Raw genomic sequence first — 26,897 nt, 5'->3', positions numbered from 1 at the left:
AGAACAGGGTGTTTATCTGGCATGGGACTTGTAACTGACTCCTGCTGCAATTTCCCAAGTGGTGAACCAACCACATCCCGCTGATGAATTGTTTACATCCAAAGAGCAGTAAACCAAAAATCTCTACAGGTCGTTATTGTGTTGGAATTTCACAGATCTTTGTTACTTTCTTGGCCCAAAGTAAAAGTTAGAACCGCGACTTCATTTTTGAAGCGTTCTTTTCTTGAGGGATATTTAATTTGTGTGCATTTTCCAGCCCCCCCCACCCCGACCCAAGTCGAAGGCCTCGCTCCCAGGGTTCCCGGTTTCCTAGCACCGGGCTGGGATTTCCTGGCACTGGGCTTGAGTCCCTTACCAGGGAAGTCCCTAGTTTCCCGGCTCTATGCTGGGATCCACTCTTCCGGGCGTGTCTCCGGTCTTCTGACATCAGATTGTGCTCTGCTCGCTTGGCCTGGGTTCCCACCTCCCCGCTGGGCGGCTCCAGCGACCCAGCCCCGCCTGTTTTTAGCTGGAACCGGGCTCAGCTGCTGCCTGTGGCTAGGCTATCACGTGTCACGGAGGCCTGGGCGGGGCAGCCAGGCTCTTTTTAGCGGTTGCTCTGGGCTGCCCTGCTGTGCTGCGGGCTGGACCTTGCGGACTTGCTCTTTGTTCTGCTCTCCGGGCCGTTAGGTGGGTGCTGCACCAGATCATCAGGTCCCCCAGGCGGCCGCTGCCCAGCTTGCTCTGGGCTCGGGACTGCAGCAGCGGGTGGCGGTTGTGCGCGGGCAGTCCCGGGCTAGCTCTCGCTTTTGTTTCAGAGGTTTACTTTCTGCTTGTACTTCCGTCTGGGCTGTGGTGGAGCGACTTGGGTTTGTCCTTTAAACGTTTAAAGGGAAACACCTTACAGAAGTACTTATGGGGGTGCGTAGAGGGAATGGTCTCGTTTATCCTTTAGCGCCTCACTAGACAGCGCGGTCTGCTCTCCGGCTCTCCAGAGCCCAAGCTGGCCTTGAACTCTGTCTTAGAGCAGGGATCACAGCACCACCCTACCCTTAGAAAACGTTGTAAAGTGCTATTTTACGGGCTGCACTAAGGTATGGATACTGGTCTCGAAGCTTCCACCTTCAGGGCAATTGTTGTGGAACTGGGACCTTTGGCAAGAGGCTGAACTGTGTGGCTGGACAGGTTCTGCTGTTGGGCAGACAAACGGCAGTTTCGTGTGGGTGTGGGTCACTGGGTAGCTAAATTTTACAGCTAGCGCCTCTCCCGAGATGTTCCTAAATTCCCTGGAGCGGCTCTTTCTTGAACTCAGTCGGCATAAGGCATTCACTGCTGGTTTTAATCTTTTTCATACGGATGGTTATTTTGAGAGCCCTGAGGCTGTGAGCTGGTGTGGTCTGTACCTAATTCCAACACTAGGGAGGTTAAATTAGGAGGACCAGACTGGGCTTTAGACTGACCGAGGCTTGAGTAAATCAAGGGCACCCCTTTAATTCTTGGGATTCTGTCACAGAAACCGGCGTACCTGTTTCTCTACATCGAATTGTTTGCCTTTCTCGTTAGCATTTTTGAAAAGAGGTTGCCCTTCAAAGACGTTTTCTAGTGTCCTGGTTAAGAGATAGGACACGTGCTACTGACTGCTCTTTCCTGTTGAAAGTTCTTAAACTGCTCTGGAGCCTCATCTAGCGTCAGGCTGTTGGCGCTGCAGAGGGCTGAGTTAGCCAGTGGGAAACTGAAATTTATCTGCCAGAATTGAGCACCTTCCTGGGTTGGAGAAGGAATCGCTTCCCAGTGTTCTGAAATAAGTTTCTTTTCTCTCCAGGTTTCTTTTTTTCTCCAGGAGGAAAAAATGGCGTCAGTTGCAATTGACCCACAACCGGTATGATTTTTTTTTAAATACCCGTTTCTTGGCCCCTTTCTCTCTTCTGTTTTGAGTCATTAATATCCACTCCTCTCTGGTTGCAGAGCGTGGTGACCAGGGTGGCCAACTTGCCCTTGGTGAGCTCAACCTATGACCTGGTGTCCTCGGCTTACATCAGTACAAAGGACCAGCATCCGTATTTGAGATCTGTGTGTGAGATGGCGGAGAAGGGCGTGAGGACCGTGACCTCGGTGGCTGTGACAAGTGCACTGCCCATCATCCAGAGGCTGGAGCCACAAAGTGAGTTCAGATTTTCCAGCCAATATTGAGCCCGAGGGACTAGGTAGGGTGAGTTCGAAGTAAACACCAGGAAACCCGCAGGGACTTCCTGAAACACAAATGGACCTCTGTGTGGAAGCTGTCTGGTGACCCTCATTATCACAAAGGGACTGCTTTGTAGCCACGTTCTCTGATAGGAACTTCCCAGCCGGGCATGGTGGCTCATACCTGTCATCCTAACTGCTTTGGAGAGGAGATGGAGGAGTGTCAGCTGAAGGTCAGCCATGGCTACACAGTGAACCCCAGGCTGCCTGGGTTGTATGAGACACTGTCTCAAAAAGAAAAAAATAATAAGGCTACACTTGGTGGTGTATGCATTTAGTCCCAGAACTCTGGAAGTGGAGGCGGGCAGATCTTTGAGTTCAAGGCCAGCCTGCTCTACCTAGCAAAATACAGGCTAGCCAAGGGTACATAGTGAGACCTTGTCTCCAGACAAAAACAAACAAAAAAGAAAGAGTAAATTTCAAAAATGCTTTTGTGTTAGTAATTGAAATTACAAAGGAATCATCTAGGGGGGATGGACTGAGTTAGCTTTCTCATTCAAATGTGCATATAGAAAATTTTTATTAGATTTTAAATTATTTTGTGTCTGGTTGTGTGTCTGCGTTTGTGTGTAGGTGTATGCCATGACCCTGGTCAGAGAATAACACTGATCAGTTCAGATCATCAGGCTTGGCAGCAAGCAAGCCTACTCACCGAGCTATCTTGCCTGCCCAAACTTGCTTTTTCGGGCAAGGTTGCACATTGTAGCTCATGCTGGCCTGGAATTCCCTATGTAACTTTATCCTTAAAGAAGGATATCACCCTGCCTTAGCCTCTCAAATGGCTGGGATCACAGGCCCAAACCCACTTGCCTGGTTTATGCAGTCCTGGGGACAGAACTTTGTGCTTGCTAGGTGAACACTGAGCTACATCATCGGTCCAAAACTTTGTATTTTTAATACTGACATTATTGATATAAGGAAAACACATTGAACAATTAATCCACTTAAATTAAAAATGACTGTAGCGCAATGGTAAGGCAATTTCCTGGCATTTATGAGACGCTGCGTTCCATGCCCAGAACTGTAAACAATGACAGAGAGCTCATTTTCTTTTTTTTTTTTTTTTTTTTTTTTTTTTGGTTTTTCGAGACAGGGTTTCTCTGTGGTTTTGGAGCCTGTCCTGGAACTAGCTCTTGTAGACCAGGCTGGTCTCGAACTCACAGAGATCCGCCTGCCAGAGAGCTCATTTTCATTAGCAGTCAGTTCCCACTTCCTTGTGTACCCCTCGGTTGCTAGTAATCTATTTTTATATAAGATTATTTCTGGCCTCTCGTATAAGCAGAGTCCTGAAACGTGGGCTTCTCCAACAGGCTTTTTTTCACTTAGCGTAGAGGTTTTTCAAGAATTGTCTGGGACATAGCGTCTTATGTACTGCATAGCCACGACAGACGTTCATGCTGTATCTATACTTAATCCCTTTTTTTTATTAAGGAATAATATTACATTGTGTGGGTAGAACATATTTGTCTTAGGGTTACTGTTGCTGTGATGAAACAGCATAAATCCCAAAGCAACTGGAGGAGGAAAAGGTTTCTTTGGCTAACACAACCTGAATCACTGTCCTTGAGGGAAGCCAAGGCCTGAGCTGACTCCAAGGCCACGGAGGAGTGCTGCTTACCGGCTTGAGTCTCCTGACTTCCTCCGCTGGCTAATAGAAACCCAGGACCACCAGCTGGGGAGTGACCCCACCCACGATGGACTGGGCTCTCCCCCATCAATCACTAATTAAGAAAGTGCCCTTTAGGTGTGTGGATAGCCTTTTTTCTTGATTAGGTTCCCTCCTCTCTGATGACTCTAGCTTATGTCAAGTTGACATAAAAACTCGCCAGGACAGTACGCCTCCCTCTTTTTCTGTGTCACAGTGTGTGTTTCTGTGTGTAGGCGGATTCTGGGGATCTGAACTCTGGTTTTTTTTTTGTTTTTTTTTTTTGGTTTTTAGAGACAGGGTTTCTCTGTAGCTTTGGAGCCCGTCCTGGAACTCCCTTGGTAGACCAGGCTGGCCTCGAACTCACAGAGATCCGCCTGTCTCTGCCTCCCAAGTGCTGGGATTACAGGCGTGCGCCACCACCGCCCGGCTTTGAACTCTGGTCTTGAAGCTCCTTTGATAAGCGGTTTACCACCAAGCTATCTCCCCAGCCCCAACAGTTTATCTGTTCATCAGCGGATGGACATTAAAGTTGCTTCTCTTTGGGAAGGTGATGAATGATGCTTCTGGGAACATATGTATGTACAAGTTTGGGGAAGAGTATTTTCAGTTTTGCTAGGATGTATTTAGGAGTAGAGCTGCTGGGTCTTCTATAACTGTTTAAATTTTAGAGGAATTGGGGCTGGGATTGGGACTGAGGGTTAAGAGCACTGGCTGCTCTTCTAGAAAACCTTGGAGAGATTCCTAGCACTCACGTGGTGGCTCACAACTATCTCTAACTCCAGTTTCAGGGGATCCAATGACAAAAACACCAGGCTTGTACACTTGGTGTACAGACATATACACAAACAAAACACCCACCCATACACATTGGATTTGTTTTTTCAATTTTAGAGGAATCACTGGACTGTTTCACTAAGTTGCTACACCGGTGATTTTATACTCCCACCACCAAATTTTTCCAAAAACATGAACTGCTTTTGACAAAGATTTGAATCAGTTTCCAAAGGCTAAATTAGGGCATTGGTGTAGCAAGTTTTAACCTATCCAGTCAGCCAGCTCCCAAATTATGACATAGAAATGTCTTTTTTTTTTTTTAAAGATTTATTTATTTATTATGTACACAGTGTTCAGCCTCCATGTATGCCTGCTGGCCAGAAGAGGGCGCCAGGTCTCATTACAGATGGTTGTGAGCCACCACGTGGGTTGCTGGGAATTGAACTCAGGACCTTCAGAAGAGCAGTCAGTGCTCTTAACCACTGAGCCATTTCTCCAGCCCTAGAAATGTCTTTTTTTTTTTATAGAAATGTCTTATTAATTATGAAAACTCAGCTAATAGCTTATGCTTATTTCTAACTAGCTCTTATAACTTAAATGAGCACATTTCTATTAATTTACTACTTTTAATTGATTAATTTACTTTGTACTGCCCATGCTGCTTACTTCTTCCTCTATATCTGGTGACTTTACCTTCTTCCCAGCATCCTCTCTGCCCCGAGAATCCTGCCTAGCTATTGGCTGTTCAGCTTTCTATTAAACCAATCAGAGTGCTACAACTTCACAGTGTTCAAAAAGATTATTCCATGGCACCTTAGATTATAAGCATTCTTTGAGAAGCTCTCCCAACAATGCTAATTCTCAAGAGACTTTGATATGAATACTTGGCCTGTTACCTTTAACGGAGAAGCTTAGACTGAAATCTGGGCCTTATTAGGGGGACCCAGGGTGCCATTGTTCGCTGGTGAGATCCCAAAATGTATCATTGTGTACTGAGATAAACAGGGACTAACCTAGTTTTGAGAGTTTTCAGTTACTTTACTTCCTGATGGAAGGTTCGGAGGAAGCTTGCCTACTCTGTTGCTAACATTGAGGCCGTCCTCCTAAGCTGCTTTTCCTGGACAGCCCCTTACTTACCTGTCACTGGAGGAACATTGCCAGCAACCTGTGTAATTTCCTCCTGTCCCAGCGAGAGAAACCAGGAAGCAGATCCTGTGGTTTTTTAAGGAAAACAAAACTGCATTCTTGCTATTTTTTTGTAATAAGGCGAAATTAAAGCCAAATAAAGGCCCAAGGTTTTGTTGCGTGTGTTCTATACTTCAGTGACCATTTCCCTGTGTTTCCTGTTTCCTGCAGTTGCTGTTGCCAATACCTACGCCTGCAAGGGGCTAGACAGGATCGAGGAGAGACTGCCTATTCTGAATCAGCCTACTGCTGAGGTGAGCTTGGGACAGTGCTGAGGCTTGCTGCTCGGCGTGTTTCATCTTCTCTTTAGCCCAGGCTCTGTGTGCCACAAACACACAAGTAGCTTGCCCTTAAGCTCGAGCTGGGTGTAGTTTTGAAGGAGTAATGGCTGCCCCCTGACTTCCTGAACTGCTGCCGGGTTAAGCCCAAGAAACAGAGAGGAACTAGCCGCTTTAGGTTAGGATGCTTTTAGGCTGCTCTCTATCAGTTTGTAACATGGCTCCCGCTGTGACACTGCTCTTAAATAACTGGTTCCTTAAGGCGCTGGATGTGGATATAGCTGGGCGCAGGTCTGGGCTGGCTTTGTGCAATGCTGATAGGAACCACAAGTATACGTGACACTAGACAGTGTTGGCAAAATGGTTGCCTCATCTGTCCTCGTGATTCTGTAACTCAGATCATGCCCTCAATTTTTCTTTCTGGTTAAGAATACAGCATTGGGGCTGGAGAGATGGCTCAGTGGTTAAGACTATTGCCTGCTCTTCCAAAGGTCCTGAGTTCAATTCCCAGCAACCACATGATGGCTCACAACCATCTGTAATGAGGTCTGGTGCCCTCTTCTGGCCTTCAGGCATACACACAGACAGAATATTGTATACATAATAAATAAATAAATATTTAAAAGAAAAAAGAAAAAAAATGGGGCTGGAGATACGGCTCAGTGGTTAAGAGCATTGCCTGCTCTTCCAAAGGTCCTGAGTTCAATTTCCGGCAACCACATGGTGGCTCACAACCATTTGTAATGGGGGTCCGGTGCCCTCTCCTGGCCTGCAGGCATACACACAGACAGAATATTGTATACATAATAAATAAATAAAATATTAAAAAAAAAGAATACAGCATTGCACAAAATGATAGGGGAAAATAGGGCTGTGTCTTTCACCATTTAAATCTGTGGGTTTTGTGGACAGCCTTTACAAAGACAGTCTCTAAAATTTTCACTTATGTTGCTTGAGGTTATTGTAAGGATAGGAATTTTTTTCTATTTGGGTCATTTAAATTTTGATGAGGGGTTGGTTAGTGTGGTGATGCATGGCCTAGGGCTCTAAGCAGAGGCGGGATATTCCTGTGACTTCAAGACCAGTCTGGTTTACATAGTGAGTTCTCAGGCAACAGGGCTGTGCAAAAAGACCCTTTCTCCAAAAAAAAGAAAAAAAAGTTTTTTTGATGACTTGTTTATAATATTCAGCATAACTTAAGAACTGGGTTATAGGGCTGTAGAGATGGCTCAGTGGTTAAGAGCATTGCCTGCTCTTCCAAAGGTCCTGAGTTCAATTCCCAGCAACCACATGGTGGCTCACATCCATCTGTAATGAGGTCTGGTGCCCTCTTCTGGCCTGCAGACATACACACAGACAGAATATTGTATAAATAAATAAATATTAAAAAAAAAAAGAACTGGGTTATAGTTCATTGCTTGCCTACTGTGTACAAGGCCCTGAGTTTGACCTGCAACACCACTAACAAAAAATAGTCAATTTATTATATTTCAAAAGAAATAAAAAAATTAGGTTGGGATATTAAACCGAAAGCTTTATAAATTGTAGGGTTTTTTTGGTTGTTGTTCCATTTTGTTTTTGTTTTTTGAGATAGGGTTTCTCTGTGTAACAGCTTTTTTGATAACAGCATTTCTCCACATTGCCTGCAACTTGGTTGGTAGGCCAGGTTGGCCTTGAACTCACAGAGATACTCCTGTCTCTCCCTCTCAAGTGCTGGATTAAAGGCAAGTGCCACCACTACCCAGCAGTGCATTGAGATCTTATTAAGAAGTAATTTAGAGAATTTTGTTGCTAGAGCTCCTTGTGGCTGTGCGCCACCCTCCCCCGTGTCTTTTGCCATCCTTCCTCGTCCCTGTCATTCTTCTCTTTAACCTAGACAACCCTGTGTGCCAGTACCTAGAGGACCAAGTCAGCTTGGTCTGCAGTTTTCTTTCTGGAATGATGTGACTTCTAAATGCGCTATCTAAAGTTATATAATCTCACCAGGAGTTAATAAGTTTCCGCTTTTGTTTTTTGGGAGGTATAGGGTCTCTTAGCCTAGGCTGTCCTTGGATTCCCTTTGTAGGTAAGGGTGGCGCTCAACTGCTGATCCTCCTGCCTCTGCCTCCCAACTGCTGGGGTTGTAGGCTTGTAGACTACCATGCACCCTTTTTATGGTGCCAGCTCAAACCCAGGGTTTCATGCTGTATAAATACTCTACTGAGCTACATCCCCAGCCTACCACCCTTCTTTAGTGGCCTTTTTCTCTACTTTTACATATACGTAAATGTAACATTGTAAAGATTTTTGGGGGGCAAGGCAGAGGTTGCTGAGGATTGAACCCAGAGCTTTTGGTTTTATTTTGGTTTTGAGCCATAGTTTCCTTGTGTATCAGAACTCAAACTCCAACCTCAGCCTCTTGAGTGCTGAAATTATAAGCACGAGCCACCAGTATAAGATAAAGTTTTGAAAAATACTGTATGTAAGTTAACTTTTTGTGGGGTAACTGGAGTGCCTGTGCCCCAGTGCATGTGTGGAGGTCAGAAGACAGCTTGAGGGAGTGGGTTCTCTCCTTCCGCCACGTGAGTCTCAGGATTAGAGCTCAGGTCTTCTGGCTCAGTAGCACTTGCTTTGGTCTTCTGGGCCATCTTATTAGCCCTAAGATAAATTCATTTTTGTTATTTTTGGGTTTTTTGGATACAGCGTTTCTCCACATAGCCTAGGCTATAGACCAGGCTGACCTCCCAGGCTTTTAAGATAAGTTATTAATGGGCAAATCAAAGCCAGTCATGGGGACACACACCTTTAATCCCAGCATTCAAGAGGTAGAGGCAATTGGATCTGAGTTCCAGGTCATTAAGGGCAGTGTTGTATGAGACCCTGTCTCAAACAAGAAACACAAAACCAAAACAACTTGCCTCAATAAATTAATTTCGTGTTTATTTATTTTACTTGCATATCTAACAATCCTTAAAGAATGGATGGATGTAGGACAAGGCGGCCTGACAGAGACTTTTAGCCTCACTGAGTCTTAATGCTATGCCCAAGACCAGGTGAAAAGATGCGTGTTCAGCCCGTCTTTAACTACGCAGCCTTTGTAAAAGCCTAAGTGGGTATTCGCCCATTTTTTTCACAAGTCGGCTTGTCTGTTCCTCTTGCAGATTGTTGCCAACGCCAAAGGTGCTGTGACTGGGGCCAAAGATGCAGTGACAACCACTGTGGCCGGGGCCAAAGATTCTGTAGCCAGCACTCTCACGGGGGTGGTGGACAAGACCAAAGGAGCAGTGACTGGCAGCGTGGAGAGGACCAAGTCTGTAGTCAACGGCGGCATCAACACGGTTTTGGGGAGTCGGATGGCGCAGCTCGTGAGCAGCGGGGTAGAAAACGCACTTGCCAAGTCGGAGCTCCTGGTAGACCAGTACCTCCCTCTCACTCAGGAAGAGCTAGGTAAGGTTGCTTCTATGCCAAAGGGATTTATGATTCCCTTTTAAAAACTTTGTTCATTTATTTAGACACAGGTCTCACTATGTAGCCCTGGCTCGCCTATAGCTCTCTATGTAGACTAGGTTGGCTTTGAACTCATAGAGATCTAACTGTCCGTCTCTGGAGTGCAGGGATAAACGTATACCACCATGACCGATCCAAGGCTATCATTAACCTTTAATTAATTGGTTAATCAAATTACATTTTATAATTTTGCGTATGGCGTGGGAGACAAAGGAGAAGTCGCAAGGGCCGATTCTGTCCTGCCTGCATGCATGTTCCAGTCACTGTTCTGTTGCTGTGATAAAACACCATGACTGAGGCAACTTATTAGAGAAAGCTTTTAATTGGACGTAAGGTTTTAGAGCCTTAGTGGCCATGATGTTGGAACAAAAACATGGCAGCTGGTCAGCTGAGAGCTCACGTCTTCGTGAGCAGCCCGCAGGCAGAGAGAGCACACTGGGGATGGCGCCAGTCTTTTGAAACCCCAAAGCCTGCGCTGTGACAGACCTGTGGTCCATTGAGGCCACGCCTCTTAATCCTTCCCACACAGTTCCAGCAACTGGGGACCAAGTATTCAACCAAAAGCCTCTGACTGTTCTCATTCAAACCACTACAGTGCGGGTGCTGGGGATCAGACTCAGGTCACCAGGCTAAGTGATGCCTCTGCCCACTGAGTCATATGTCACCTTTCACATTGTTTGCTTTTAAGACAGGGTCTCATATGACCCAGGCTGGCCTTGAACTTACTATGTAGCTGAGGATGACTTTGATCCTTCTGGCTCTACCACACTCCTTGCCACTTATTTATTTATTTATTTATTTATTTATTTACTTGTTTGTCTGTTTATTTTTACTGAGACAGGGTCTCACACAGCCCAAGCTGGCCTCAGACTCACTAGGTAGATAACTCCTGATCTCTAAGTGCTGATATTATAGGTGTGCACATAGTAAGTTCCAGTCCAGCCAGGATTGCATAGTGACCATTTCTCAAAAAACAAAACAAAACGGGGTATGGAGGCTTATGCCTGTAATCCCAGCACTAGGGGAGCAGAGGCAGGAGGAGGATCCAGAATTTTCTCCAGCCAGGGGCGGGAGAAATGGCTCAGTGGAAGACTCTGGGTTTAATTTTCAGGACCCACATGGGGGCTTCCAACTGTCTGACTCAGTGTCAGGGGCTCTAGCACTACACACACATGTGATGCACAGATGTACATGCAGGCAAAACACTCACACACAGAAAATAAAAATAAGTAAATTAAAAAAAAAACCAAAACCTTAAACCTTAAAAAGTTTAAAGCCATTCTTGGCTATATATTAGTGGTTCTTAGGTATCAGGACCCACGTGGTACTGCTTGTACCATGTGCCAGGTCTATGTTGCTAAGACGTTCATGTTGGTGAGAAGAGGCATGTGTGTGTGTCTGTTTGTATAAGTGTGTAACAGATACAGTGGATGTGAACAGTTTCAGAACGTCCTTGTTGGGGTCACAGCTGAGACTCCCTGTTTATTTTCTTTTTCTTTTTGTCTTTTATTTCCAGAGACAGAAGCAAAAAAGGTGGAAGGATTTGATATGGTTCAGAAGCCAAGTTACTATGTAAGATTGGGGTCCCTGTCCACCAAGCTCCGCTCCCGGGCCTATCAGCAGGCTCTCAGCAGGGTTAAAGATGCCAAACAGAAAAGCCAGGAGACCATTTCTCAGCTTCATTCCACTGTCCGTCTGGTGAGTACAGTGTTGTTTTAAGGATGAGAGTAGATATAATTGGGAAATTTAAGAATTTCAATATTGTATATGAATAGCCCAGAGAGGAGAACGGGTCATGCTCAGATGACTCTAGAGAAGGAAGTAAAACTCGATCTCCTGGGTGACAGTGCAGCCACCTCCCTGTTTTGTGGCACCCACAGAATGTGGTGCTGTTGTTGCCAGTGATCCAGAGACAGGGTTGGGAACTTCCACAGAACTCCAGCGCTCATAAGATCAGCTCTGTGGGGCTGGAGAGATGGCTTGGAAGTTGAGAGCACTTGTTGCACCTGCAAAACACCCAGAGGGGTTATCAGCGTGCGCGCGCACACACACACACACACACACACACACACCAGTAGTTCAGAAGTACTTGTAACTCTAGTTTCAGCAGATCCAACACCTTCTTCTGGCCTTTGAGGGTACCATGTGTGCACATTGTGCAATACATACATGCCTATATACATACATGCCTATATACATACACACATGTACATGCATACATTCATACATATACACATAACATAAAAATAGGTCATCTAAAAAAACAAAACAATGACAATAAACACTTACTTTAATCCTAGCTCTCAGGGAGGGAGAGGTGGTAGGATCTCTGTGAGTTTGAGACCAGCCTGGTCTACATAGCACATTCTTAAACAGCCAGGACTAAGACTTTGGCTCAAAAAAACTAAACAGCCGGGCGGTGGTGGCGCACGCCTTTAATCCCAGCACTCGGGAGGCAGAGGCAGGCGGATCTCTGTGAGTTCGAGGCCAGCCTGGTCTACAAGAGCTAGCTCCAGGACATGTTCCAAAGCTACAGAGATACCCTGTCTCAAAAAACCAAAAATATAATAAAACAACAACAACAACAAAAACCTAAACAATCAAATAATCAGGCTATTCTAGAAAGTTATAAATGTATATCTTGAGCAGTTTTCCTCTTAGATTTTTGCCTTACAGATACTTTATTTATTTTTGTTTTTGGTTTTTCGAGACAGAGTTTCCCTGTGTAGCCCTGGCTGTCCTTGAACTCGCTCTGTAAACCAGTCTGGTTTTGAACTCAGAGATCCACCTGCTTCTGCCTCCCGAGTGCTGGGATTAAAGGAGTGCACCACCACCACCCGGCTATAGATACTTCTTTTACTTTATAGTTGCAAGAGACCCTAACAGTGCACAGCAAGAGTGGGGGCAGGTTTGTGCAATACATCACAATAGATTGTTGTGCAGCCAGTAAAGACTGCCAAGTTAAAGAACGGCATGTATGGTACTGAGCGTCAGTTTCTTCCTGGAAGAACTGGTGGCTGGTGACAAGGAAGAGGAAGGCAGAATTCTCTTCCTCATTTTTTGTTTTTTGTTTTTGAGACAGTCTTGCTTGCTATGTAGTTCAGTCTGGATAGCTTCAGAGTTGTAGCAATTCTCTTGCCTCTGCCTTCCAAGTGCTGGAATTACAGGCACGCACCACCATGCCTGGCCTCCTTCCTTTATTTTTTTTTCCATGCTTTTTTCTTCTTTTAATTCTCATTTACCCTTCAGGCGAATATAAACTCTATTACACTTTACCTGTGCTAAACAGGAGCCACGTTGGGCCCCGGCAATTTACTAGTTGCATAGAGGCAATGAAGAGCCCCTGCTCCTTGGCAGGCTGCCACGTCGATCAGATCAGTAACTGCAGCAATCCGTGGTCACCTGTGTCCGCCACGGAGCTGCAAGCCGATGGGAAAGGAAGGGATGGCTGTGTTCACCTGTTTCGTTTCATCACAGATTGAATTCGCCAGGAGAAACATGCAGGGTGCTCAGGATAAGCTCTCTGTCTCGTGGGAGGAGTGGAAGAGAAACATGGGCTACGATGACACTGACGAGTCCCACTGTGCTGAGGTGAGACCGTGTCACCATGTCTCCCTATGAAACCTTACAGAATGTCTTTCTATCAGCCCAGCCTCGTGGCGCAGACCTGGAATCCCAGCTACCCTGGGGTGTTGAGGGAGGAAGGTGACAGATTCAAGGCCAGCCTGGGCCTATCTCAAAATAAATAAGAAATACTTCTGGTAAGAAGTAGTAAGCAGATAGAGAGGTACCTCCAACCCACATGGTAGAAGGAGCTAACTAACCAAGTCCCTCAGGTTCTCCTTTGACCTCTGCATAACTACACACAATACATGTAATTTAAATATTATTTTTAGAAGTCAGGAGCGGGCTGGGGTGAGTCAGGTGGCTTCTGGGAAGGATCAGAACACAGCTGAGAACCGACGGTAAACTAGTGAAAGAGTGGGCGCTAATGCCGCCCCCAGAACTAGCTCAATCATACAAAGTGTAATCATACAAAATGGATCTTTGTGTCCCCAGGGCCAGTGTGCCTCTGAAATCCATATCAATTGTGTGTTCATATTGTATCTACGTATTTGAGAATGTAATATCTAAATTAAACTAACAACAGGGAGTATATGTTCTGATGTCTGCTCTCTCCTGCTTGCTGTTCTTCTTTTTAAAACGATGATGACCTTTGCGGTCATAAGTTCAAATCTCCCACCTAGCTACTTTCTCGCTATTAGAGCAAATTGCTTAAACTCTAAGCATATGTTCCTAGCAGTGAAATAGGATTAGAACTGCTGCATACAGTATTGTTGTAAGGGTTATTAAAAATCAAATTGGTTAGGGGCTTAGCTGAGTGACAGAGCATTCCTCCCTTGAGGAGAAGAAGCAGTCAGGAGTCAGCAAAGCTGCTTGTATTGGATGTCTGTATGCATACATAGCCAGCATACTGTGGTACCATTGGATCCGCTGCTAATTCTTGAGTGTGTTTTATTTTTAGCACATCGAGTCACGTACTCTGGCTATCGCCCGCAACCTGACTCAGCAGCTCCAAACTACGTGCCAGACTCTCCTGTCCAACGTCCAAGGGTTACCACAGAATGTCCAAGATCAGGCCAACCACTTGGGGGTGATGGCAGGCGACATCTACTCAGTGTTTCGCAATGCTGCCTCCTTTAAGGAAGTGTCTGATGGCTTCCTCACTTCCAGTAAGGGGCAGCTGCAGAAAATGAAAGAATCCTTAGATGATGTGATGGATTACCTTGTTAACAACACGCCTCTCAACTGGCTGGTAGGTCCCTTTTATCCCCAGTCTACCGAGTCTCAGAATGCAGAGGTGGACAAGACCGGCCAGAAGGTCCAGCAGCCTGAGCTCAAAACTCACTAAACCTGTCCTTGTCACCGGTGCATGATGTCTGCGGGGTGATGCCTTTTGCTAGTTTGAAATTAACCCAATAGATGACTTTAGATTGGAAAAGGAGCTAGTTCAGACAAAGATCCTCGTTGTGGTCATCAGTGGCTGAATTAAGAGCTCTAAAGATGCGGCATTGCCACGTGACCTTTGCCCCCTGGCTGGGAAGTGGACCGTGTTAGGCACGTGAGAGCCTACCAGAACTTAAAAGCCCAGGGGTACTTACACGTTGTCTGTGGCCTTTGTGCTATTGGCTGTAAATGTCTGTCTGTACTGAATAAAGATTCCTCCGTGTGGCTTCATTTGCTCCTGAGTGTCCTGTGTCTTCTGAGCTGGCTTCGTCCTTGTTCATCTCAAGGGGCATGCTTGAGCAATTTGAATTTAGGGTTGTTTTTTTTTTATTCCCTATGGAGAAATGCCGCCTTTGGATTCAATGAAATTCATAGCAGGGTGGAGCACTTTTATGGCTGTTGTCATGTGGGCTTTGTGTGTTGCTTTCATCGGCCTGCTTGACCTGATGAGTTCCAGTGGGCCTGTTGGGAGGTCGGCAGAGTAAACAGCACTGGGGGACAACAACTGATTTGAAGATTTCAAACAAATCCAAAGCTAATATGAGACTAAATGCGTTGTTACTGTTACTCAGAGGGGTGATGGGAGAGGATCGCTTGAGCCCCCCGGGGATTAGAGAGCAGCCTGGGCATCAGGGAAGCCCCCATAGAAGGAGTAAAGGGTCAGTAAATGGACTCAGCAGGCAAAGATGCTACCTGCCAAATCTGTTGACTTGGGTTCAAGACCCACCCCATGATAGAGGGATAGAGCTGACCCTAAATGTTGTTCTCTGAGTTCCTTATGCACAAGCATGCACGCGCAACACACACATACACAGGCCAAGGGATGGTGGCTCATGCCTGTTATCCCAACATTCTGAAGGCAGAGGCAGGTGAATATCTAAGTTTGAGGGTAGCCTGGTCTATATAGCAAGATCTAGGACAGCAGGGCTACATAAGAGAAACCCTGGGTCCTAAACAAAGCAAAAACACAATGGAAGTGTGGAACATATTTTAATTATTTTAAAAAATGAATTATAAAAAATGGGGGGTGTCTGGAGAGATGGCTCAAGGGTTAAGAGCACAGTTGGGTTCAATTCCCAGTAAGGCACATGGCAGCTCAGAACGGTGACTCCAGTCCCAAGGGAATCCAGTACACCCATTGACGTAGAATAAAGAAGAAAGAACACCCATTCACTTAGAATAAAAAAGAAAGAAGACTATGATGCTATCTTTAAGAGGCCAGAAAACAGTCAATGGCCAAACTTCTCTGCACATTCTTTTGAGCCTGGAGAAATAAAAACTCAACAGAAAACAAGAAGCGGTGCATGGGGCCATGGCCGTACATGCCTCAGATCTTAGTGTGCAGGAGATAGAGAGAACCAAAGTTCCAAAATAGTCCCAGTGTGTGGTGGCTTTAACCCAGCACTCTAGAGGCAGAGGCACTACGGTCTCCAAGTTTGGAGACCTGGGCTACATGAGACCCTATCTCAGAAAAAAACAGAGACCATAAAGGAGAAACATTGCTCATGTGTACGTTAGAATTTTATTAGGGTGGGAGGCAGTGGTGGGGAGGAGGCAGAAATCCTTAATAAATAAATAAATTAAAAAAAAAGAATTTTATTAGGAGACAGTTGTTCAGTTGCCAGCTGACCCAACCCCTGGCAAGATTTTAAAACATTTTCTTTAGATTTTTTATGTGTGTTTGAGTGTTTGGCCTCCATGTATGTATGTGTACTGTGCGCATGCCTGATACCTGGGAAGGTCAGAAGAGGACATTGGGTCCCCTGGAACTGGAGTTACAGTTATGAACCAACATGTGGGTGCCAGGGAGGAGCCAGTGTTCCCCACAGCTGGCCTTCTCTCCAGCCAGCCAGCCCCCCAGGGATTTTTTTAAGTCCAGAGAAAGGTCTGGCCACAGCGGGCTGCTTTGCTGAAAAGGAATAAAGGAAGCAATTGGGTATTTGCATAGCTTTCCCCGAAGACAGCGGATTTTTCTTTCCCTAAGAGCCCAGTTATAAAGTAAGTCACAAGTGAGACCACTCAGTGTCCACTCGCCTGGATAACTGGCTGAGTTATTTCTGTGTGGGGAAACAATTTCAGTCATTGGTGAGATGCCCATAGGAGGACGTGAGAATAATTCGACATAAGATCTCTAAGCAATTTGTGGTAGCCGGGCTTTTAGTCCTTTTAAGGGTGACCTGTCATTTAGGACTGGTCCTGAGTCTCCTTGTCACAAAGCTGCAGTCTTCTCAAGCTTTCAAAACTGAAAATGCAAACTGGGGGTGCAGCTCAGCTGGTGGAGTGCTGTCCTGGCACGCTCTAAACCCTGGCTGGGTTCAGTCCCTAACACCTCATAAACAAGGTGTGGTCACTGCCGGGATCCTAGCATTTTAGAGTGCTGGCAAGAAGAGCAGAAGTTCAAGATCATCCATGTCTATAGAGTGAGTTCAGGGACAGCCTGGGCTACATGGAACTCTAAAAGAAACCTAAAAAGTATTTTCAGGACAGCAAATTCCAGGGGCTGAAGAGATGCCTGATTGGTTAGGAGCACTGGCTGCACTTGCGGAGGAACTGGTTTTCTTTCCTAGTATCTGACGAAGACTCACAGCTGCTGTAACCAAGTTCCAGCGACTCTGATGCCCTCTTCTAGTCATGGTGGGCATTGTATGCACACGTACACATGCATACCATCAAGCAAAACTCCTATGAATAGCCGGGCGGTGGTGGCGCACGCCTTTAATCCCAGCACTCGGGAGGCAGAGGCAGGCGGATCTCTGTGAGTTCTAGGCCAGCCTGGTCTACAGAGCTAGTTCCGGGACAGGCTCCAAAGCCACAGAGAAACCCTGTCTTGAAAAACCAAAAAAAAAAAAAAACAAAACAAAAACCAAAAAACTCGTATGGATAAAGTAATATTTTTTAAAATAGAATGTTTTAAGAAAGAGTCACACTCTGCCGGTCATGCTAAGAAGTGAACAAAGCTGCCCTTTGCCAGAACTAAATTCCAAAAAGGTGGTCTCTACCCTGACTCATACTTTCCCATGAAAATAAGAAAGAGCATGTGACTTTACCTGTGTTCTTGTTGTGCGGCTAGGACTTGCTGGCGTCCTGACGGCTGTCCTTGTTTGGCAGATACAGACTGGTTTCAGGAGAGGTAGATTATTCATGGGTCTCTGCTTAATTTTTTTCTTAGTTTAAATCAGTCATAATCTTTCCATTCTGGGCGGCAAAAGTGTGTGTAGTTTATTTCAATTAAGAATATTTGTATTTGTGGCTATAAAAATGTTTCTCTCTTTTACATTTGATTCTTTAGTGTGGGTGTAGGGTGCTATGATGGGTGTAGAGGTCAGAGGACAATTTGTGGGAGTCCGTTTTCCCCTGCTGTGTGGGTTCCCCATCAAACCCAGTTCATCAGGCTTGGCAGCATCTGCCTTCACCCTCTGAGTTATCTCACTGGCCCTGTATGCTTTGTTTTCGAGATGGGGTCTTATTGTGTCAACTCCCGGGTTCAAGCAATCTTCCTGACTCAGCCATCAGAGTGCAGGAACTGTCGGTGTGTGAGATACACCTGGCTTGGAGAGTTCATATGTAATAACCACATGCATGCTTTTTCTTGTTGAGACAGATCTTGTTCTCAGCCCTGGCTGCCTTCAGCCTCCTGATGACTGAGATTATAGGCACGTGTCACAATGCTGACTACTTAATTCTGGATGTATACTCTTGTGCTTCTCCATGACAAGGGTTTCAGTGCCAACTAAACTGATTATGAAAAGGAGATGGACTGGACAGTGATGGCGCACACCTTTAGTTTCAGAACTCGGGAAGCAGAGGCAGGCAAATCTCTGTGGGTTCGAGGCCAGTCTGGTCTACAAAGCCAGTTCCAGGACAGCCAGAATGCTACACAGAGAAACCGTGTCTTGAAAAACAAAAACAAAACAAAAGTTTAGAAAAGGAGACAGGTCTGAAATCTATTCTTCCTGAGAACAGGATACAGCTTTTTGTTTGTTTGTTTGTTTGTTTCTCTGTTTTCTCTCTGTAACGAGAACACAGAGGAGCCGGGTGGTGCTGGCACACACCTTTAGTCCCTGTAAGCCAGCTGAAGGCAGAGGCAGGCACTTTTCTAAGTTCAAGGCCATCTGTTCGGTCTTCACTAACTTGCAAATTCTTTTTTTTTTAATATTTATTTATTTATTATGTATACAATATTCTGTCTGTGTGTATGTCTGCAAGCCAGAAGAGGGCACCAGACCTCATTACAGATGGTTGTGAGCCACCATGTGGTTGCTGGGAATTGAACTCAGAACCTTTGGAAGAGCAGGCAATGCTCTTAACCGCTGAGCCATCTCTCCAGCCCCCACTAACTTGCAATAGAGTGTGAGAATACCATTTATGGGACAATGACATGTATTATCTCTAACTGACCAGCTCGGGTAAGTACATAATACCAGGACATGATTAGGGAAAACACACCTCCTTTACTACGACATTTAAGGCGCTGAGGAGCTAGTGAAGTAAAAAGAAAACTAAAATTTGTGTTATGCTCAATGCCTCTTTTAGGGAATTACTTAAGGGGAGGAAGGAGGACAGATCTTTAAGAAGCAGTCTAGCTAGAGGAAGGAGAGAAAGCCTCACCAGCTGGACCTCTCTTGGCTCCCGTGGGACAGGGCCAGTTAGCTCTGAGAACTGATCCAGTTCCAGGAATGACTCATACAGAGGCTCTTCTCTGTGATGGTCTCCCGACATGTCTTTTACCCAGTAAGCTTAAGTGTTTACCGCTTTTGTCTCAAGGAAACCTTCAGGCTATCAGTATAGACTTCCCACAGAGGTTGTCTGTGATCCTGGATATTCTGTAACATTTTAGAAGGGCTCAGTGGTAAAGATCTTACTTAATCCTCTGACTTCTTTGGAGATACCATTCTCTCACCCTGTGTGCGGACGTTATTAACTCAGCTCTTTCTGGGATAGGCTCAGGACGTATTTACACGTTTTGGTTCAGGCTAGCCGCAAATTTGATTCACGGCAATCCTCTAGCTCTAGACTGCTGAGTGCTAAGATCATACAGGCCTTTGCAACCACTTTGGCAAACTGAGGAAGCCTTTTAACTTAAATTCACTGTCCCCCTGGGCCAGAGTGATGACCAGGGGTAGGGTTCAGGAGGAAAAGGCCTAACTGGAATCACACCCCCACTTCCAGGTGAAATGGTGGGAGGCAGGTGTCTGCCCGCTGCTGAATTTAACAGGTAGGAATGATGATTGGCACAATACACATTCAGATATGTAGAAAGGTGTCAGCTAGGTGACTGCCTCAAGTGACAGGAAGTCAGGAAGATGTTTATTTGTCAGAGGGGGCAGACAGTTAAGTGACGTTCTTTCTTTTCTTCAGTCTTTTGTTTGTTTTTTGGTTTGAGACAGGGTTTCTCAGTGTAACAGTGCTGACTGTCCTGGAACTCACTTTGTGGACCAGGCTGGTGTTGAATTCACAGCGATCTGCCTGTTTCTACCTCCCAAGAGCTGGGTTAAAGGCATGCACCACCACCGCCAGGCCTTTCTTTTGTTCTTGCTAAGTTTTGCTAAGTAGTCTAGTCCCCAGTCTGGCGTTGGACTCCGTCTGTAGCGAACACACTCTCCACAGTCCTCAGCCCTCTCCGTGTCAGGACTATAAGTGTGCCATCATGCCCAGCTGAGATTCCTCTCTCACTCTTGTGCAAACAGGGCCCTCAGACTAGAAAGAGGCGGGGTATAATAAGATAAAGCTTTGCATTTCACACAAAAGCCCGGCCTTCAGAGAGAAGACTCCTCCTAGACTTTTAGCTTGGTCCTCATTTCATTTAAGTTCTATTGGAGTGAGCCAGATACAAGATGTTGAGCCTGTATCATAATTGACTGTACTTTGGGCAGATACTGAAAAAAAAATCTGCTTTGTACACATACTAGGTGGAAAGAATGCGAATATGAACACAGTTACTGTATATATGGTGTGTGTGTGTGTGTGTGTAGCTGTATGAACAAAGTAACCTGTTATCTGAGTTCCTGAAGGTATAAGGCACGAACTCTGCCGCTGCAGTGCTCTAAAGAGCATCCCACTTAGGGCAAGCAAGCGGGGCAGGTGGGTGTGGCCAGCCCACGCAGCTGCTCCTAATAGTCCAGCAAAGGTAACAAGAGAGCAAGGCAGAACTAAGAGCTCCCGGCCCCCTGGGCTGCAAGCACACCCACAAGCTCACACACCACCCATCAAAGATGAGGAGAGGTTTTCTCAAATATTTGCATGACTCCGCCCCCTTTCCCCGCCCCCTTTTTTATCTTTAGTATTTTTGTTTCCAAACTATGGACCAGCAAGGCCACTCAGCCAGGAAAGACACTAGCTACTAAACCTGAAGATGCTAATTCAGAACCCAGGACCCATACTGCGGAAGGAAGGACCTGATGCCTACAAGGTGTTCTCTGACGTCCACCCACACGCTGTGCTGTGCACGCAAACATACAAGCACAAACTAAAAAGGAAAAAGAATCTAAACTACTTCTATGTAACAAACTCAAATTTTATGGGTTTTTGTTTTCGTGTCATTATTTAAAATCTGTTTCCAAAACAATTCCTGAACCTGTATCATAACTTTTAGCACCGTGAGCACACATATACCAGCAGGTTAAATCCCTACAGACAGCATTCCCATGTCCTCAATATGTTTAGTGCCATCTTTGGAAATGTGGGATAACAAATATGCCCATGTGTGCTGTGTATTGTTGGCATGGTGCCCCCTAGGGGTTGCATGGTGAACAGCTTGCAAAACATATTTGGCATCTCTGGCTACCCCACTAATATCAGAGTATGCATGTCATACTGACTCCTTCCATCATGGATGGGCATTTTCAGCAAGACACTTCTTTCAGTCCCGCTTCGACACTACATAACTGCTTGTCCTTGGCAAGGAAACAGCTGTTAGCTTTCTGTTTTAAATTTATTTTTATTTCATGTGCTTTGGTGTTTTTGCCTGCATGTCTGTCTGCATGAAGGCATCAGAGGCCCTGGAACCAGAGTAAGAGACAGTTATGATCTGCCATGCGGGTGCTGGAAACTGAACCCGGGTCCTCCGGAAGGGCAGCCTGTGTTCTTAACCACAGAGCCATCTCCCAGCCGCAGGTATTTATTTTCTAATTCTGGGAAATGATCTGTGAAGCATTTCCCAAAGCCCTGCAAAGGTCGGAGGCAAGATCACTACCTCTGAGCTTAAACTCCCCATACATAGACCATGGCTGCTCTTAGCTGCCCTTTCCCTCCTATTTCCTTCACAGCACGTAGCTTCACAGTAGAGTTGGAGACAGCCTTATTCATAGTCTAGAGAAACCTGTACACTGAATGGTGTGGCTGGAAGGAAGGCGAATCGTCCATATGGTATCCTTAAATGTGTGTGTACTGGGGTGGGTGCTGGAGGAGGTGTTGGTGGAGGTGGATGTACTATTGGCTTTAGGGACTAGAATTCTCCAAGACAAACCTCCAACATTCCACAAAGAATCTGCAAAGAATTGGTGTATAGGTCACCACTGTTTATTAAGCCCCTTTCACAAGTGAGCTTACATTACCTTTATTCTTTACCTCATAAGTTGGATACTTCAGATATAGGTTGAAAAGAATTAAGGAGCAGAGTGGGGACTTACTCCAATGCCTTGCTTCCCCCAATTCTGGCATTCTAACCTTCTGACAGAAAAAAACATAGTTAGCTTTCATGTTTGATATCTAGAAAAGCCCTCTAGTTTCTTTCTTTTGGTTTTGTTTTCCAAGACAGGGACGGGTACCCCTGGCTGTCCTGGAACTCAGTCTATAGACCAGGTTAGCCTCGAACTCAGAGATCTGCCTGCCTCTGCCTCCCAAGTGCATGGGCCACCACTGCCTGACCCGTTTATATCTTTTTTATTGGTAGCTTCATGTTCAATTTTACACTTAATAAAAATATAGCGATCCAGGCATGGTGGCTCCTTCCTGGAATCCCAGGTATGAAGGATCTGCCACAAGTCTGAGGCTATTCTGGGCTATGGAGTCACAAAAAATATACATACACACAGATATTTTGTTATTTAATAGATTTATAAGATAGCAAAATAGAAATGAATAAAGTATTAAAGGCAAAAAGTTTAGTGGATGTTAAAATATACATTCAAAACAAGATCTCAGAGAGAAAACTAAGCAAGTATATCTTTTAACCTGAGAGGCTAACATGGGAGTTGACTTTTCTGACTGATGCTCCAAACCAACACTGCTGGCCTCTGTGGATCTTAGGTTGATTGAACCTTGGAAAAGTGAGCACCCCTACGCTGGGCAGGGGTGGCGCATGCCTTTAGTCCCAGCACTTGGGAGGCAGAGGTGGGCATATCTTAGTAAATTTGAGGTCAGCCTGGGATACAAAGCAAGTTCCAGGACAGCCATGACTGTTACACAGAGAAACCCTGTCTGGGGGTGGGGGGGACAACAACAACAGAAGGGAGGGAGGGAGGTAGGAAGAGAGGGAGGGAGGGAGGAAGGGAGGGAGGGAGGGAGATGGGAGGGAGTTGCCATTTGTTTTCCCCTGTTCTTTTTTGCTGGGAAGAGTCCAGTCTGTAGCACTAAATTTTCCTGCTACTTCCTTTACCCTCCTCTTAGTTAACCTTCTGGTGTGCTCGGGGTGGAACCCAGGGCCTTTGAGATCACTAAGCACAAGCCTTACTGACAAGCCGCACCTCCGACACCTGTGATGACTATTTCAAAGTTTTGTTTGAGGCCAGTCCTCTCTATGTAACTCAGTCTGGCTTCAAGTTTACCACCCACCCCCGGCCTCTGCCTCCTCAGTGCTGTATTTCAAAATTAGAAAAAATATTGTTATCTCAGTTCCTCGACAAATCCTAGAAAATTGGAACATTAGAATTTAAAAAAGGAAGAAGAATAACCCAAAATGCTCCTCATTGTTTTTTGAGAGAGTATCACTATGTAGTCCTGGCTGGTCTTGAACTTACAGAGATCTGGTTGCTTCTGCTTCCAGAGAGCACCTGGCACAATAAACAACGAAACAGTGACACTGTAATAGCGTCTACCCCGTTAGTTCTCCACTAAAGAGAAGTTTCAAGCTGACATAGTGGTGCCTACCTCTATTCTCGGCACTCCAGGGGAAGGCCCAAGGAGCTGCTGTGGACCTGAATGTTCACTTCACCTCATTGCTGCTGGTTGTTCTTTGTTAACACAGGAAGCTTAGCGCTTGTTTTCACATCTGTGGTGGTTTGAAAGAAAATGGCACCCAAGGGGAGTGGCACTATTAGGAGGTGTGGCCTTGTTGAAGTAGGTGTGGTCTTGTTGGAGGAAGTGCGTCACTGTGGGGGTGGGCTTTGAGGTCTCTTTTGCTCAAGCTTCCCTCAGTGTGACTCTCAGCTTCCTGTTGCCTGTAAGATGTAGGACTCTCAGCTATTCCTCTAGCTTTATGTCTGTCTGCTTGCAGCCATGTTCCTCCCCGCCATCATAATAATGGTCTGAACCTCTGAAGTGTAAGGGACCACCTCCTTAAATATTTTCTTTATAAGAGTTACCATGGCCATTGTGTCTCTTCAAAGCAATAGAAACCCTAACTAAGAAACCATCTAAGGTTCTTCTTTTACAGATGCTGGATTTTACTGCCATTGATTTGACATCTGAGACTGATGAAGTTCCTGATATTATACCTTTGGAAGAGGATGATTGAACCAAAGATCACACACTCACAGCCTTGTCCTCTTAGGGCAAAATGCTACAACACAAAACACACTCTCTTTTTTTGAAAATGTATTACATATCATTTTTTAATATTTGCATGTGTTTAATCCCATGGCTTTGGGGATTGTTAGTTTACTTTTGTAGGGAGTGCTTGATCTTAATTGTAAATTATGTGAATGTTTGTGAGAGATTTTGTTCAGCATCATGTATCATTTTCTATAATTCTTTAATGTTTAATTGCTGAAACACCTATAATAAAATTGGGCTATTGGTCAGTGAGGTGCACACTAAAAATATAAAAATTTGGCAGTATAATCCTTGATCAGAGAGTCCTTTTTTAACTGAAAATTTGCAAATTTTTGTTTTATCTTAGGATATTTATTTTATTTTGTTTTGTTTTTTCAAGACAGTGTTTCTCTATATAGCTTTGGAGCCTGTCCTGGAAGTTGCTCTGCAGACGAGGCTGGGCTCAAACTCATAGAGATCTCCCTGTCTCTGCCTCTTGAGTACTGGGATTAAAGACATGTGCCACCACTGCCCAGAAACATTCTTCTTTTGGTAATAGCATACTTGTGTCTTGGAGGTCTCAGTGGGTCAGCCAGTCAAAGTTTTCCCTTATTCTAGAAGTGACCTGTGGAATATTCCGGAGGAGTAGTGAGCAGACAAAGAGAGAAGCAAGATGGACTTGCCGTACTGAGAAAAGGTACCAAGCCATGTGGCAAAGTGTAGATAAGAATTATGGGTTAGGGGGCTGGAGAGATGGCTCAGTGGTTAAGAGCATTGCCTGCTCTTCCAAAGGTCCTGAGTTCAATTCCCAGCAACCACATGGTGGCTCACAACCATCCGTAATGGGGTCTGGTGCCCTCTTCTGGCCTGCAGGCATACACACAGACAGAACACTGTATACATAATAAATAAATAAATAAAATAAAATAAAATAAAAGAATTATGGGTTAAAGTTTGACAGTTAGCTAGTAACAAGCCTGAGCTATATTGGTCAAGAATTTAAAGTTAATATTAAACTCTGTATGGTTGCTTGGGCATGGCTTGCAGGACAGAAACTCCTGCATACAGTGGTCATATCAATGAACAAAAGTTTGCCAACTAGGAGGAAACATAGGAAGTACAGACCCCAAGTTCTAATCCCTCCTACTTAGGAGTGACCTTGATCAAATTGCTTCATTTCTTGGTACCACAATTTTCTCATGTGTAAAATGAGAATTGTATCGTCAGCAGGGGTAGAGACATGGCCTAGAATAGCCACTAGGCCTGAGGAGTTCCCTGCGTAGGAACGCAGGAGGATGCTTGACTGACTATTCGGAAGAATTTCAGGACCACTCTGAGTGAAGCAAAGGTAGTGATTTTATTAAAAGGAAACAAGACAAGACTGGAGAGAAACTCAGCTGGTTAGAGGACTTATTGCTCTTATAGAGGACCCAGGCTGAGTTCTCAGTACTCACAGGTGGCTCACAAGTCTGTAATTTCAGTTCTGGGGATCTGATGCCCTCTGCTGGCAGAAGAGGACAACTGCATGAACATGGTACAGAGATTCATGTAGGTAAAACACAAACAAAAATAAATTTAAAATAGAAATAGGCACATGCCATGTTTGATTTAAGCTTGGGCATTTAGAGAGAAGGACAGTACAAACTCATAAAACATGGGTGCTGGTTTCTTGAGAAAGTCAGGTTTAGGTGTGTGTGTGTGTGTGTGTGTGTGTGTGTGTTTTCTGAGATAGGGTTTCCCTGTGTAGCCCTGGCTATCCTAGAACTCATTGGGTAGAACAGACTGTCCTCTAACTCAGAGATTCTCCAGCCTCTGCCTCCTGAGTGCTGGAATCAAAGACATGTACCATTGTTGGAGAATGTGAATAAAATCATCCCACACTAGCTCAGAATTGAGTATAATGAAGGGTTCTTTATTTAGGGGGAATTCACAGATCACAGTCTTCTGCACAAGTGAGTAACAGGAACTGAATCCAGAAGCCGAGAGAGAGAGAGAGAGAGAGAGAGAGAGAGAGAGAGAGAGAGAGAGAGAACACACATGTGCACTCTTCAAGCTTCATGGCTGCATTTATAGTATGAGAGACCATGCCCAAGTGGGCTGATATCTTAAAGGCTATTGGCTGAAGGAGTTTCCACAGCACCTTCCTCTTTTGTCTAAATAAGAGAGTTCTAAGCCTAATATAAAACTATATACAATAAGAACAAATATCAAGTATAAAAATTAGAATTACAACCAGTATAAACAAGCAAGAAACATGCTAAATTTTTCAATAATTATTCTATCCTAAGGATTTTAAGTCTTATATTAGAAATGGATTGGCCAAGTCATGAAAGGAAGGTTAACTACGACTATCTAATCTTCAACCACATCAAAGGCCTGAGAAGGGAAATAATATTATTTGGATAAACAGGAAGAGCAATCAAGCAACTTCCACAATTTGCAATAAATGACAGAAACAATTGGCTACCTGAGCAATCACCTAGCTTGATAACTGTTTTGTTATATGTAATTTTGTTATGTTAAAGTTAAAGCCTTCCTTTTTATTTAGACAGAGAAGGGGAGGTGATGTGGGATTCCCCTCTGTATGCTGTTAATATCATTGGTTA

At 45.0% G+C, this 26,897-nt stretch overlaps 1 protein-coding gene across 4 annotated transcripts; it reads left to right on the top strand.

Moving 5' to 3' along the window:
* Positions 1-303: 303 nt before the first annotated feature.
* On the top strand, positions 304-26,897 carry Plin2 (perilipin 2). 4 transcript variants are annotated; one of them, XM_075944869.1, is made up of 9 exons: positions 518-669; positions 1,802-1,858; positions 1,945-2,140; positions 6,002-6,084; positions 9,249-9,534; positions 11,111-11,292; positions 13,072-13,185; positions 14,120-14,410; positions 24,194-26,896. In XM_075944869.1, exons 2-9 carry the CDS (start codon positions 1,829-1,831, stop codon positions 24,272-24,274), a joined length of 1,263 nt encoding a protein of 420 aa, XP_075800984.1. In that variant the 5' UTR covers positions 518-669; positions 1,802-1,828; the 3' UTR covers positions 24,275-26,896. The 4 variants fall into 4 exon arrangements, with proteins under 4 accessions (XP_075800983.1, XP_075800984.1, XP_075800987.1 ...); XM_075944868.1 differs by lacking the exon at positions 24,194-26,896 and having other exon boundaries at positions 304-669; positions 14,120-14,837; XM_075944872.1 differs by lacking the exon at positions 14,120-14,410 and having other exon boundaries at positions 24,194-26,897.

This window comes from Microtus pennsylvanicus, chromosome 13, assembly GCF_037038515.1.
Source record: "Microtus pennsylvanicus isolate mMicPen1 chromosome 13, mMicPen1.hap1, whole genome shotgun sequence".
NCBI classification, from domain to species: Eukaryota; Metazoa; Chordata; class Mammalia; order Rodentia; family Cricetidae; genus Microtus; species Microtus pennsylvanicus.
This window is presented reverse-complemented; position numbering and strand designations above follow the sequence as displayed.

What these genes read in the sequence shown, in the direction of transcription:
- Plin2 (XM_075944868.1), top strand. Translation starts at nt 1,829, where the DNA reads ATGGCGTCAGTTGCAATTGACCCACAACCG. An exon ending in TTCATTCCACTGTCCGTCTG is followed by an intron (nt 11,293 to 13,071) that starts GTGAGTACAGTG and finishes GTTTCATCACAG; the next exon opens with ATTGAATTCGCCAGGAGAAA. An exon ending in ACGAGTCCCACTGTGCTGAG is followed by an intron (nt 13,186 to 14,119) that starts GTGAGACCGTGT and finishes TTTTATTTTTAG; the next exon opens with CACATCGAGTCACGTACTCT.